General features: G+C 36.6%; 1 protein-coding gene across 4 annotated transcripts in view; it reads left to right on the top strand.

The window, feature by feature from the left end:
- Window positions 1-14266, top strand: part of GRIA4 (glutamate receptor, ionotropic, AMPA 4) — a 584876-nt gene that overhangs the window by 465222 nt on the left and 105388 nt on the right. For all 4 annotated transcript variants that reach the window (XM_006887293.1, XM_006887295.1, XM_006887294.1 and 1 more), the window contains one exon: window positions 6801-6854. In XM_006887293.1, the coding sequence (XP_006887355.1) occupies window positions 6801-6854 (54 nt within the window). The remainder of the gene's footprint in view (window positions 1-6800; window positions 6855-14266) is intronic.

Below are 14266 nucleotides of genomic sequence, written 5' to 3'. Positions count from 1 at the left end.
AGGATAGAGCAGAGTTTAGGGCTATTGTGCATATGGTCACTATGAGTTGCAGGTGACTCGATGGCACACAACAACAACAACAGTGTTAGAATCAGAGATCAGGAGACATACTACACTTAAAGAGTCTGAATTCAGGGACCCGTCCAAGTCATTGAGGAGCTTTGATGTTAGTTTGCAAATAAATGTGTGCCTGACCCAGACCATAGTCTTTGCAATCACTTGCTATGCTTCTGAGAGTTGAACAATGAACAAGGAATGGCCAAAGAAAAATTGATGCCTTTCTTAGAGAAGAGTACTAAATATCCCATAAACTATCAAAAGAAGAAACAGATGTGTCTTGGAGAAGAGTGCAGCCAGAGTGCTCCATGGAGGCAAAGATAATGATAAAGCTCTCTCATACTTTGGGCATGCGGCTAAGAGATGTTATTTCTTACAGCGGATATCATGCTTGGAAAGGTAGAAGGATGGCCAATGAAAGGAAAACCCTTAACCAGGTGGATTGATACAGTGACTGCAGCAATGGTGTTGAGTGTGTCAGAGATTATGAGGATGGTGCAGGATAGAACAGGATTCAGATCTGTTGCTCAGCAATAATGTTAGAACTGAATTATTTCAGGTTGTTTTATGTTGGGTTATTTGTCTGGCACAGTAAATAATTGTAAACAATGGTTTGTTTCCTAAAATCTAAACAGAAAAAGTAATTCAAACAATTACTCTTCTTCCTTAGTGAAGATAGGCTTTTTTGAAATTGTGTGAGTAATTTCTCTTGTGTGTCTTTTCTAACCCATTGAATGGGTCTGCTCTAATAAGCAGACACTCAAACATCATCATTCCTTGTACAGTTATATCCCCTTTCTCTTAATGTAAAACAATGGGATTTCAAATTGTCTGTTTCTGTATTGATATTTTTAATGAAAAGTCATAATGAATGCTTGTAACCTAAGCCACAATTAATGTTTGTAACTTAGTTCTCACTCTAGTTATCATTTCATCTTACAACTGAAACAATTGTAGAAACACAGTGAATGCGATTTTACATTAATAGGTCTTTCAGCACAAGCTGTTTGTTTTCCAGTTTTAAAAGAGTCATATCAAATACACAGAAGCACAACGTTTGAGCTTCATTCAAATATAAGTCAGTTACTCAGGTTTTAAGTTGTCCTTTATTTTGTTTTGCACAAGGTAGTCCTGACTTTCATACAGACAATGAAAGTCACATCAAACCACATTGTCAGTTTACAGGATTTTTTTATTAAAACCTTTTATTTACAGGACACTTTTAGTTTTGAATATTTGGGGGGAGGGGTTGTGAGAGGTTTTTCACACATACACATACACACACACACACACACACATATACACACACGCGCGCGCGTGCACATACATGCATGCGCACAGACATTATCATCTCTAGCATCGCCAACTAGTTAAATAAATCAGATCATTGCTCCTTGAAACACTTGGTTCCAAGAAGCATCCTGATTACTCTAAGTCCCTCCTTGCCAAGAATTTTGGCCCTTTCAGTTTTTTTCTTAGTTGTGGTTGCTTTGGTTTTTTTAACTATGATTTTTAAGGTTCTATTTTCATTAATTGTTGCAAATTTTCCTCTCTCCTTTTCCTTCTTCCTACCCAGTCCACTTTGCTTTGCAAAGCATCTCTTGTTCCAGATTATTGTATATGTGTGTATATGTGTATATATATATATATACATATATAATGCCTCATTATACATTCCTTTCAGATAATTTCTCCCTTATCTACTTCAATGCAGTGTTCATTATCTATCTACTCTTTTTCTATTCTTCCCCCAACCTCCCATGTCAATGAACTTGTACAACACTACACAACACGGGTGAGCCTGGAAGACATTAAGCTCAGTGAAACAGCTCAGTCACAAAAGGAAAAATACTGTATAACTTTGCTGTTATAAAATAGGCCCTTTCAATTTTGTAAGTTCTCACATTTTGAGAATAAGGACTTTAAATTATTAGAATTTAGAACTGATATTATTTTTCCTTTTTTAAGAATATAGCTAGTACAGAAATTTCTGCAAATTCCACATCTTTTTAACATTAGAACTGTTTACACCTTAAAATGAATTTTTAGAAAACTAAAAAAGATTCTTGACCACAGTTATACAGAAATCACAAGCTGAGACTGTTGAGATGGAAAAAGCAGGATAGAGCTTAAAGAGAGTTTAAACAGGCTTAAATAATCACACCAGAGAAAGTAGTACTAAATCAGCAAGAGATTACTAATGGATTACCGAGTTGCAACAATTCCTGCTGGGGTCAAGTAGCAGGAATCTCTTGTGAACTCAATTACAGTGTGAAGAATAAATATTGGAAAGAATGCTGAGATTTGAACTCTCATGTGCTGCTAGGTGAGATTGTAAAATGGTACAACTACTCTGGAAGACAATTTTACATTTCCTCAAAAAGCTAAACATAGAAATCCCTTCTGACCTAGCCATTCCACTGCTAGGAATATATTCCAAAGAAATCAGACTTGATAAATGAACAGAGATGTGTAGACCTCTGTTCATAGCAGCATTATTCACAGTAGCAAGAAAATGGAAACAGCAATTACTTAATATGCATCAAAGAGCTGGACAATGACTAAGGAAGACAGAAGAACAATTGATGACTTTTTGAGTTCTGGTGCTGGAGAAGAGTCTTGAACATACATACCATGGACTACCAAGAAAGCAAATAGGTCTGTCTTGGAGAGGGTGAAACCAAGTTTCTCCTTGGATGCTAGGATTTTGAAGCTCTATCTCACATATTTTAGGGATATGGCCAGGAGGGACTGATTCTTAGAGGAAGACATCACAGGAGCAGAAGACCCCGGATGAGATGGATTGACACATTAACTCAGAGAATAGGGGTATGTGTGTCGGAGTCAGTGAGACTGGCTTAGCACAGGGCAGGCTGCAGAGCTGTTTAACATAGGGTCACTATGATTTACAGGAGACTTGAAGGCACGTAACAACAACATTGTAATAATAGAAAACTGAACAAGATGTGTATGAATGTTCAAAAGGGGAAGGGGATAAAGGAGAAGGAGATGAAAAAAGCTAAGAGCAGAGGTTAGTGGGCAGATGGTGCGAAGCAATAGAAAAAATTCAATTGGGAGCTTTAAAAGACTAATGACAGATAACTAAATACAAAATATATTAATTATTGTATAAAACAACATAAATGCATGAAACACAAGGTTTGTATGCAAACCAATAAAAATATGAGAAGAGGAACGGTAATGATATATCTGAAAAGGGACTTATATCTAGAATTTATAAAATAGTCGAGCACCAAAACATGATAAAGGTAACCCAACTGAAAATGGGCACAGGATATGAACAGACACTTCACCAAAGAAGACATTCAGATGGCTAACAAATACATGAAGAAATATTCAAAATCCCTAGCTCTAAGAGAGATGCAAATCAAAACTACAATGAAATATTATCTCATCCCAGTAAGAATTGCAAAATTTAACAGAGCAGCAAACAAATGCTGGCAAGGTTGCAGAGAAATCAGAACCCTTATTCACTTTTGGTGGGATTGTAAAATGGTGCAACAACTATGGAGGGCAGTATGGCACTTTCTCAAGAAGTTGGAAATAGAAATACCATTTGACCCAGCAATTCCACTATTGGGAATGTACCCTAAAAAAACCAGAACTGCCACTCAGGCAGATATATGCTCACCCATCTTTATTGTGGCTTTGTTTACAATAGCAAAGAGGTGGAAACAACTTAAGTGCCCATCAACAAACAAATGGATAGAGAAGCTCTGGTATATTCACACAATGTAATACTACGCTGCACTGAAAAACAAGGAACTCAAAATAACGATCCGAGGTGACGCCTGGATCCTCACAGCTAATGTAAGAAGAATTTTTGAGCGGGTAAATGTTGCCCCTAAGGTGACCCGCCTACTTTGCAGGATGCCTGGGTGTCGCGATCTGTCCGGCCTTTAATCGATAAGAAAAACAGATTCGTGAAATAAACAATGTTACTTCTAAAAAAAAAAAAAGTCCAAAAAACAAGAAACTCAAGAAATATTATACAAACTTGGGTGACCCTGGAGGACATTATGCTGAGTGAAATATTTCAGTCACAAAAGAACAAATACTGAATAGTGTCACTGTTGTAAAGCGGGACTGACATCAAATTTGGGGGGAAACTAAGAGGAGATAAACAATGTATACTGCATTGAAACAGATGAGGCAGAGTACTGCTTAGAAGGAATGTATGATTAAGTATTATTGTCATGACAAGAGTCCAGAATGAAACCTGCATAGTGAAGTGGACTTGGGGGTGGGGCGGAGGTATATAACAATGAAATAATTTTGTTGTTGTTGTTGTTTTACTTGTTAATGAGAAAAGCGAACAGGGAGTGGGGGGTAGGGTAGAGATGAGCAGGGAGGAAAGTATGCAACGATGAATGGATTGAAATTTAAAAAAAGAATAAAATAATAGGAAAGAAGGAAAAAAAATAAATATGAGAAGGGGGGAAAAAAATAAACAGGGTGACTGACTCCAGTTGAGCCATTCATTCATTACCCTTGAGTCAGAACTGACTCATATTGACTCTTTAAGAGGTTTTTAAAGGCTGAAATCACATGGGCAGAGAGTGCCCATCTTTCTCCCTTCGAAGAGTTGGTGGATTTAAATCACATACCTTTCTTTCAGTTGATCAACCTAACTCATAGCTGACACTCCTGTATGAGGTTTTCAGAGGCTGTGATTCACAGGGGAGGAGCTTGTCCATCTTTCTCATGTGGAGAAGTTGATGGATTCTACTCTCATACCTTTGGTAGCACAACTCCTTACCACTAGGCCAACAGGACTCATGGATGAGTTTTTGTTACTGTGTGCTGTCAAGTCAGAGCCAACTCCTTACTGACCCTCTAGTAGGTTTTTAGAGGCTATAAATCACATGGGACAAAATTGCCCATCCTTCTCCTGGGGAGCAGCTGATGGATTAGAACTTCTTGTCTTTGGGATTGCAGCAGACCTTCTTTTCACTGGGCCACCATAACTCCCTTTGCTCTAACCATTAAGATTCCCAGAGAATTTAAGACCAATCATAGTAATAAGAACCTGTGCAACAACAGTAAAATACGAGGCTCAAACTGCAGCAGCTCCATCGGTAACAATGGGAAATCTCCATCTGTGAGATTTACTTCCTCTGACGACTTGCTGCAGGGTCTCTGACTCGACAGCACACAGCCAATACCATTCTACTCAACCCACGCTAATTTAGTAAGGTTTAGATTAATCAACCATTTTGAAGGCTGTTTCTTTACTGGGTTTTCTTATAACCCAATTTCCCAATTGTGTGCCCTCTTCCTTATAGTAAGTTTGTTGAGGAAAGACATTTTTAGACTAGATAAATCTAGCATGAAGACTAGATAAATCTAGCAAAATGAAGACATGCTATAAAAACATTATACATGTGCAAGTGAATGTTCAAGAAAATAAATCAAATCTTCAGGGACCAAGAATAAAAGCAGATTATTCAGAAGGAGGCTGTCAGATTGGGTATTCTGATTGGAGTTGTAATGTCTAGGTACAGGCATTTTACCCTTAGTTAGGGCAATGACTTATAATTCTGACTCCCAGTAGAAAGCCAGGCAACTGACCAACACTATCTTTAGTGAAAGAGGACAGTCAAAAAATAGCTTGCTTCTATTTAAAGAGTCAATTAAGTGTTTTATGTGTTGACACTTTGCGGGAATTATTTTCATGGAGAATTTATCATCACAACCTTATTCTTAAAACAGATTACATTTTGGAATTGCTGCGAAAGAAACCTAAAACTAAGACAAAAATATAAATATGGTCCTAGGACAGTGATATCAACTTAACACTCTGCTAGAAACCAACATGGAACATCTTTGAAAGGATATTTTCAGGGTGTTGGCTGAGAATTTTTCAGAACCTCTGAAAGGCAAGAATTCTCTCAGCCAGGTTATATGCTAAATCTAAAACAATGGAAATAAAAATTAAAAAGTTAAATCTAAGTGCATTATAGTGAACTGTAGAATACAAGGAGGTCTTAGAAGTAATTAAAAGCATTACCTTGATTCTTCAACCTGTGAGGTTACACATTTATAGTCATTTCAGAGGCTAACCGTTTAAAAGCTAGTGCTTTAAAAAGCTGCAATTTCTCAAAAAAAATCTTTATCATTTCCTTTTGAAATACTTGAGTTTCTAGTTTTCTAAACATTCAACAACCCAACAATCCCCTCATCCTCAAAGAACAAACCAGAGAAAAAGAAAATTAATTTAACAAGAAAAACCCATTGATTTTTTTCTTTATCTTTGTTATTATAAATATTGCTATAACTTTCATGTAGCTGCAAAATAACGGTGTGTTTAAAGACAATGGGTCTTATCATTGAAGTTTCCTAACAGCTTACACTGAATTTCAATAATCTGGGACTACTTTTACTTCTTAGGTTAATTTGTTCTTTTGAAAATACATTGATACCCTTATTTCATCTCATAGCATTGCCATTCTCAGTGAGAAGATAAAATACTAGTTTTCTGAACAAAATATAGTGAAATTATAAGTCACTTGAAATAAAAATGCATTTTTTGCTTAAACTATTTGTTTTAAGGTAGCTCGTAAGATTCTCCTAATTTGAATATATAACTTTTATCAAAGGAAATATATAATTTTGTCATCATTGTTTCATGAAGCCTTATGATAGAGTTCTTAAGGTTCTTTTTTAAAATAACCATACAGAAAAGTTAAGTTGATTTTTCTCTTATTTTTATGTCTTCACAGATTGTAAGTGTTGGAAAGCATGTTAAAGGCTACCATTATATCATTGCAAACTTGGTAAGAACTCATTATTTTCTATTTTTCGTAAATATTCAAGATTGTTTTAATAATACATTAAACTAATGCTTCAATATATAGTGAAATAAATTATTTACTAAAATTTTAATGTCACCTAATAGTCTTTAGTTAAAATAATTGTTATATTTCTTGTATTTAAAAGTCAGTTGGGCCCGAGAGCCTAGTGTTATTTCATTTTGGAGGAACATTCTTCTAAGTCGTACAGCACTCCTCTGTCAATTTGCTGAACTGAGGTAATCTGGATTTGCTGTGAAGCTGAACTTTGTGCCACTGGGGATCAAATGTCATAACAGCTGTGCATGGTGGACAGTGTTTGGTGGAGCTCCAAGTTTAAGACAGGTTTGGAAGCAGGAGTGGCATCCACTTCTTAAACCACATGCCTCTGGAAACTCTATGAACCTGGAGAAATGATGATAGTTAAGGGCTTCAAGTCTTTTGTTCATATGGTCGCTATGAGTCGTGTTTGACTAAAAGGCAATCAACAACAACATATTTCTAAAGCAGAATTCAATATAGTTAATGCAGGACTGATTTGTATCAGCCTAAATGACATTGGAAGCAAAGAATAATATTCAAATTTTTACTTTTCTATGGTTCAAACCAACCCACAGCTGACATTCTGGTGGGTTTTCAGAGGTAATTAATCTCACGGGAGGACATTGCTGCCATGGGAGGGCTGGTGGCCTCAAACCCTTGTGCCTTTTGGATTGCAGTGTAGCTTATTGCCACTAGGCCACTGTGACTTTTTCTATGTCTAAATGGCAAATGTTAGTCAATGGATAAAGATTGTAACATGTTGGAGTAGTATAATAATAATCTAAACTGATGGCCTATGCTCTTCAAATCTAAGAATGACAAGATTAAAATGGCTCTTTAAGCATGTATTTGAATGTAAGCAATCCATTATTTTTTTTAATTATATCATTTTCTCACATATTATATACAGACAGTTATTGAACCAGACATTGAACATGAATTTTTGGGAATTCCTTTAAAGCTAGATATGAATCCCTCTATATTTCTTGGCAAGGCTCACAAAATACTTCTTGTGAATTTTGCAGTGCAGGACAAATCGGTTATGGTTAATGAGAGCTTCGGCTCTTTCTTCCTTTATTAGAATACCAATGACCTGTAAGGGAGTTCTGGTGACATAGTAAGCAGGGGGTTGTGCTGTTAACCTAAAGAGGGAGCCTTTCTGGGCATTTGAATCCACTTTTGTCTCTGTGGAGAAGAAAACCATGGCCACTCTCTCCCCCATGTGCTTTACAGCCTAAAAAAACCTACTGAAGGATCAGTTATAAGTTGGTTCCTAATTGGTGGTATTGAAGAATTGTGCGTAGGGCTTGATATCTGAACTGATTTGTCCCTGGACACACTGAGAATATTGTCTTATTGTTCTACCTTTCCCCTCCACACGTTTCTGTGGCAAGTATCTTGAATTTTAAAAAGGCAACTAAAGAATACAAAAGAAATTAAAATCTATCGTCTCTTTTGTGTGCCAAATGGACCATCACACTTAGAGAAAGGAATTATCAGTCTTTAATGGACTGAGTTTCTCAGCAGATCTGAGATATTAATATGCAGCAGTAGAAAAAAAATCTCATTGTGTTATGTTTCATGAATAAATATAACTTTACTGCTTTTAATGGATTATCATGAAAAATGATGGGAATTTTTCTTTTTATTGAGTTTAAATAGATACCATAAGCTTGATGTTTTAATATTTTTAAATATATGTCACAAAATATTTTTATATTAATATAACTTATTCCAGTTGGATGGAAGGACTGATAAAGAGAGGGAAACCAGCAATGAGATTGATTGATACAGTGACTGGGGTAATGAGGATAGGTGTGTGAGAGATAGTAAAGATGGCACAGGAAAGAGCAGGTTTCAGGGCTATTGTATATAGGGTCACTATGAGTTGAAAGCAACTAGATGGCACATAACAACAACAACATTCCAGTTACATTAACTCTAGTTCTGATATTCTAGTGGTGGTCTAGGGGGTGAGAAGTCATACTGCTAACTCAAAAGCAGATGGTTAGAATCCACCATCTGATCCTCGGGAGAAAGATGAGCAATGTCCTTCCATGTGATCTGGTTGTTGTTGTTGTTGTTGTTATGTGCCGTCAAGTCACCTGCAACTCATAGTAACCCCATGTACAAGAGCCCTAAACCCTGCTCTATCCAGTGCCAATCTTATTGTCTCTGACATACCTACCCCCATTTCCCCAGTCACTGAATCAGTCCATGTCATCAAGGGTCTTCCTCTCTTGTGCTGTCCCTCCACCCTCCCAAGCATGACATCCCTCTCCAAGGACTGCCCCCTTCTTGCAACATGTCCGAAGTAGGTCAAATGAAGACTCAGAATCCTTGTTCCAAGGAGCAGCCTGGTCTCACTCTCTCTAGGATGAACCTGTTTGTTCTCTTAGCAGTCCATGGTATATTCAATACTCTTCTCCAGCACCACTGCTCAAAGGCATCAATTCTCTTTGCATATTTGCTAAAACCCATTTCAGGGTCAGCAATAGTTGATTCTGACTCAGTGCCATATATGACAACAACAAATAACATAATAACAACAGTATTAATCAATGTAAGAGACTCCTGATTATAGGACATCTGTATTCATAATAGCATTGTATAATTAGATCCTGATTAATTATTTTAATAGCAAATTGTGCATTTTGACATAATTTATTTCCAAATAATATAAGTGTAGAGTGTGGAGGGCATCAAAATGTCAAAGTATCATGCCAGGAATGAATTACAAATATTGACAAACAAACTAACACACCAGCAAAAAAAAAAACCCCAGAAGATGATAATATTTATAGAAAGTTACCATAAATAGTCCTAGAAGATGGCAAGACATTTAGTTATCTAAATATTTGTAATAATTGTATACCAACATATGAAGTTTGGTTTTGTTAGGGATTAGAATTTAGAGACTATATCAAGAAAAGATTTGATACATTGAACTCTGAAAAGCATACATGTTTCAGGATGACACAATGAATATCAAACATGCAAAAAACAACAACGTCATTAAAAATAAAAAAAAATAAAGAAATGACCAGAATGAATGTCAGAAAAGACTGCAAACCACACAGAAGATTGTTCATCTTTCTCTTAAAGAGTCACTGGTGGATTCAAACTCCCAGACATGGCCTTTGGTTTAGTAGAACAACTCTCTGTGGACTCTATCGTCAGAGCAAAATGGAGAGTAACCAAAGCTAATTAAAGAAATTATGAAATAAGAGAGGTGAGATTTCAACAGGCCACTTGTAAAGATTATTGTAAAGTATAGTAATCAAATCCAAAAAGACTTGGAATTAGAAAACTAAAAAACGATGTATACTCACCATTTCTCAAACTGAAAGAACCAAAGAACAAATTCAAGCCTCAAGTTGTCATATTAAAGGATTCATAGGATAGAACGCATTAAAAGATAAAGTGAGGAACACCCAGAATGACTTTACCAAAAGGAACTGGTCAATGCTCAGCTATTTTAGGTGATAACATATGATCAAGAACTTATAATGATTCTGAAAGAAGACACTCAGCTTCACTGATGGCATTTGCAAGAAAAACACAAGACTCCAGGAATTGGTGGAATACCAGACATATGTTAATGAATGGATACAGTGCTAGACATGCTCACTTGTTTCTGTCAAGAAATCTGGAAGACAGCTACCTACTAGCCAATTGGAAAAGATCCATATTCGTGCCTGTTCCAGAAAGAGGTGAACAAGCAGAATGTGGAAATTATGGAACAGTATCATTAATATCACATGCATGTAAAATCTTACATAAAATATATACAAAATGGTCTGGTGTAACATATGCAGAGAACCACCAGAAATTCAAGGTAGACTCAGCAGAAGATATGGAACAAAGAATTATCACTGCTGAGGTCATATGAAGGTCTTGGCTAAAGTATCAGGAAGATGTTTTCCTGTATTTTATTGCCTGCTCAAGAACATTGGATAGTGTGAATCATGACAAGTTATGGATAACATTAATAAGAATGAGAATTCTAGCACACTTAATTATGTTTATGTGAACCATGTACATTGACCCAGAAGTAGTCATGAGAACAGGACAAAAGAATACTGCATGGCTTAAAGAAAACAAAAAAAACAAAACCCCAAACCAAAAACAAAATTACTCCAACACAGTCACAAGGTATGAAATAAACATACAATAATTTATATTGTGTTTCTGTACACTAGCAACAAACATTATAAAAATGAAATAAACAGAATTCTATATAATACATGAGCTCTGATGGTACAGTCCATAGAGCGGGGCACTGTTCATCTATGGGTGACACCTCTCTGGAGGTTCAAATTTACCTGTATCTCCATAGGAGAGAGATGGGCAGTCTCCCCCATTGTGATTTACAATCTGAAAATGTACTGGAAGATCAGCCATGTGTCACCTCCAACTCGACAACAACGGTCTTTTGAGTTTTGATTTACAATAAGTAACTAGAATTTTCTAATTCATAGGGAAGAGCTAATGAACTTACCTTTTTTTATACTACCTTCATGATGTTCATAAGTACTGACTTCTAAAATAGTTCATATTGGCTATGGTGCCTGCAAATGTTACAGGACTTTAAAATATCCTTTAGTCACGAGGTTTAAAACCAAAGTAAAGATTGAAAGGAGAAACTCTCGTGGTACAATGCTTAAGTGCCCTGTTTCTAACTGGACAATTGGTGTTGGGAATCCCGTAGGACATTTCCGTTCTTCCCTATGGGGTCAGAATCATTGGCAAAATTGTTGGGCCTGAATTTTCAGAAGTAAAGTCTTCAAGATATCAAGTTAAGGAGTAAAGCAACTTACCTGTTTCAAGGCACTTGCTTAGTAACAGAATTGTGACTGGAGTTTAGTACCCAAATTTTGAAGTCCAGACCATATTTACTGAAGGACAAGGAGTTCTTTTAATATTTTACAACTTTGAGAAGTGGTTCATTTGTTCTTTTGTGCTTTCAGCATCTTTCCTATTTCTGCATAAACATGCCAGACTCCACTTTCTTACCTATTTGTGTACTTCAAAATGCATGTGTTAAGTCAGCTTCTTCACATCTTAATTTTTAAGATATTAAGGGAAACTTTCTCCCTTCATTCTCTCTGAGATCGCTCTCTTATCTGCGCCAGAACTATCAACATATTCAGTCAACCTTTCAACCTGACAGGTAAAACAGCAAAGATGTTACATTATTGCGATAAAACTTAAAGGATGACTGAATATTTGAAATATACATATATTATGATGTGATAAAATTATTAAAAATAAATAAATAAGCCATTGTCTCTGTGTCAATTCTGACTCATAGTGGCAGATTTATGTAAATACTCATCAGACTATCTGAGGTCCTAAAATTAAACATTTGCTTTTTCTCCAGAGGCTATGTGAATTACAGGTTGACTTTAAAAGGAAATTTAAGTTGGAAGTTAGTCTTCCCTTGGAAGAAAACTGACAATTGTCAGAACCAGTTTCCATAAGTAAATGCCCCCTTCCCAGGTCTCCCTCCACCCTCGTAGGCATTATTTACTTACCTACTGATTTACCTGAGGGTAGTAGCTCTGGTGGTCAAGTGGCAAGAAGCTGCTTTGCAATCCTGAAGGCACCCTGTTTGAGACCACCCGCTGCTCTGTGGGAGAAGGATGGACAATCTCCTCCCGTGAGAATAACTGCCTCTGAAAACCTGCTGGAGGGTCAGCTATGGGTCGGTTCTGACTCCGTGATAAACAACAGCACCAACAAAACGATGACAACAACGACGATGTCTATATTATGGACTGTCAAAAGAACAAACTAATCTGTTTTAATGGCAGTAGAATTGATGATCCTTAGTGGCAAGTATGGTGAAACTCCATCTTTGGGCATGTTGCCAAGAGGTGTCAGTCCTTGAGAAAAAGACCTCATATTTGGAAAAGTAGAAAGTAAGACCCTCAACAAGAGAGACTTGACACAGTGACTGCAACAATGGGCTTGATCACAGTGGAGATTATGAATATGGAGCAGGTAGAACAGGCTTTTAATCTTAGTTACAGAGTTGCTGCGAGTTGGAGTCAATCCAGTGGCACCTAAGAACTGATTTCTTTGAGTAGTTTGAATAGCTAAGCCCTGAACAACTAGCCTAAAGTTTGATGGGTCAGACCTGCTGAGAGGTGTCTCCAAAGACAGGCTGAGTCATCTGCTTCTGAAAGGTTACAGCCTTTAAAACCCTGTGGAGTAGTCCTTCATTGCATAAATAAATAGTCACGAGTCAGAATCAACTTGATGGCAGCTAACAATCATGCCAATTCAATTGTATTGAAAAGCTGCCCCAGAACTCTCGGATACTCAGTATTTTCTGAGTAAAAACTAAATCTAAATGGCCATTGAGTAACGGTTTCCAAGGAAACTTCCTTACCGTCTAAAAATCTATCCATTTCCAACATAAAATATTAAGAAAATATGTGAAAAGAAATGTACTTCCTGTACTTAAATAGAAATCGCTAAAATTAACAGAGCCACTTGCCATTCATTCACAGCATAAGGGAAAGAGGATTTTAGTCAGATTTAACCTTTCTTCTTCTAGTTTAACCTTCAAGCTAGCATCAGGATAGAACCATAGAAGTGTAGGGTATGATTTTTCAATTAGACTTTTCATGAGATGATTTTTCTGAAGGCCGCGTCTCTTGTCTGTGTGCCTTGCAGCTGCTGCGTGATAACACTGTGAAACAAGGCTTGGCAGGGCCTTGCTTTCAGCCACTGATGAAAGAAAATAAAAATGTCATCAATTAGCAATTAATGCAATGTTGAATCAATGTGGCTTTTAAAAAACACTGGAATTTTTTTGCCAGCCTGTGGGTTGGCCTTAGACTGGTAAGAGCAAACAAATGTTCAGCTGACATTTTATCAGCTGGAGATTGATGGACAATACTTTGCTCATTTCACAAACACAGATTTGCTTTCTGGTGTCTGATTTCTTTCTCAATGAAATGAGAATGTTACTGATGAGCTGTCAAATTAGCTGACACCTAATAGGCTAGGAATAAATATCTCTTGAGTGAGTTAATTAATAATAGCTGTCATTTGCAGAATTACAACTAAATGTGTTAGACAGCTTTAGGATTTTTTTTTTTATTTTACATGTAGGAAACCTGAAGCCAGAATATATAGTGGTGAAGTTCTAAGTCCAGGCTTTATTCACAGTATCACCTTGATTGACAATATTAAAAACAAGTTTGTATAGGAATATACAACATAGAGGTGTACCTTTGGATTGACTCCAACTCACAGCAACCCTATAACTAAGATATTTAAAAAGTGAACTCAACACACAGTTTATCTCATTGGAATACTGGATCTTCTTCCAAAATTTGCTA

Source organism: Elephantulus edwardii, unplaced genomic scaffold (assembly GCF_000299155.1).
Source record: "Elephantulus edwardii isolate Elephantulus edwardi_28Jun2011 unplaced genomic scaffold, EleEdw1.0 scaffold00056, whole genome shotgun sequence".
Lineage (NCBI taxonomy): Eukaryota > Metazoa > Chordata > Mammalia > Macroscelidea > Macroscelididae > Elephantulus > Elephantulus edwardii.
This window is presented reverse-complemented; position numbering and strand designations above follow the sequence as displayed.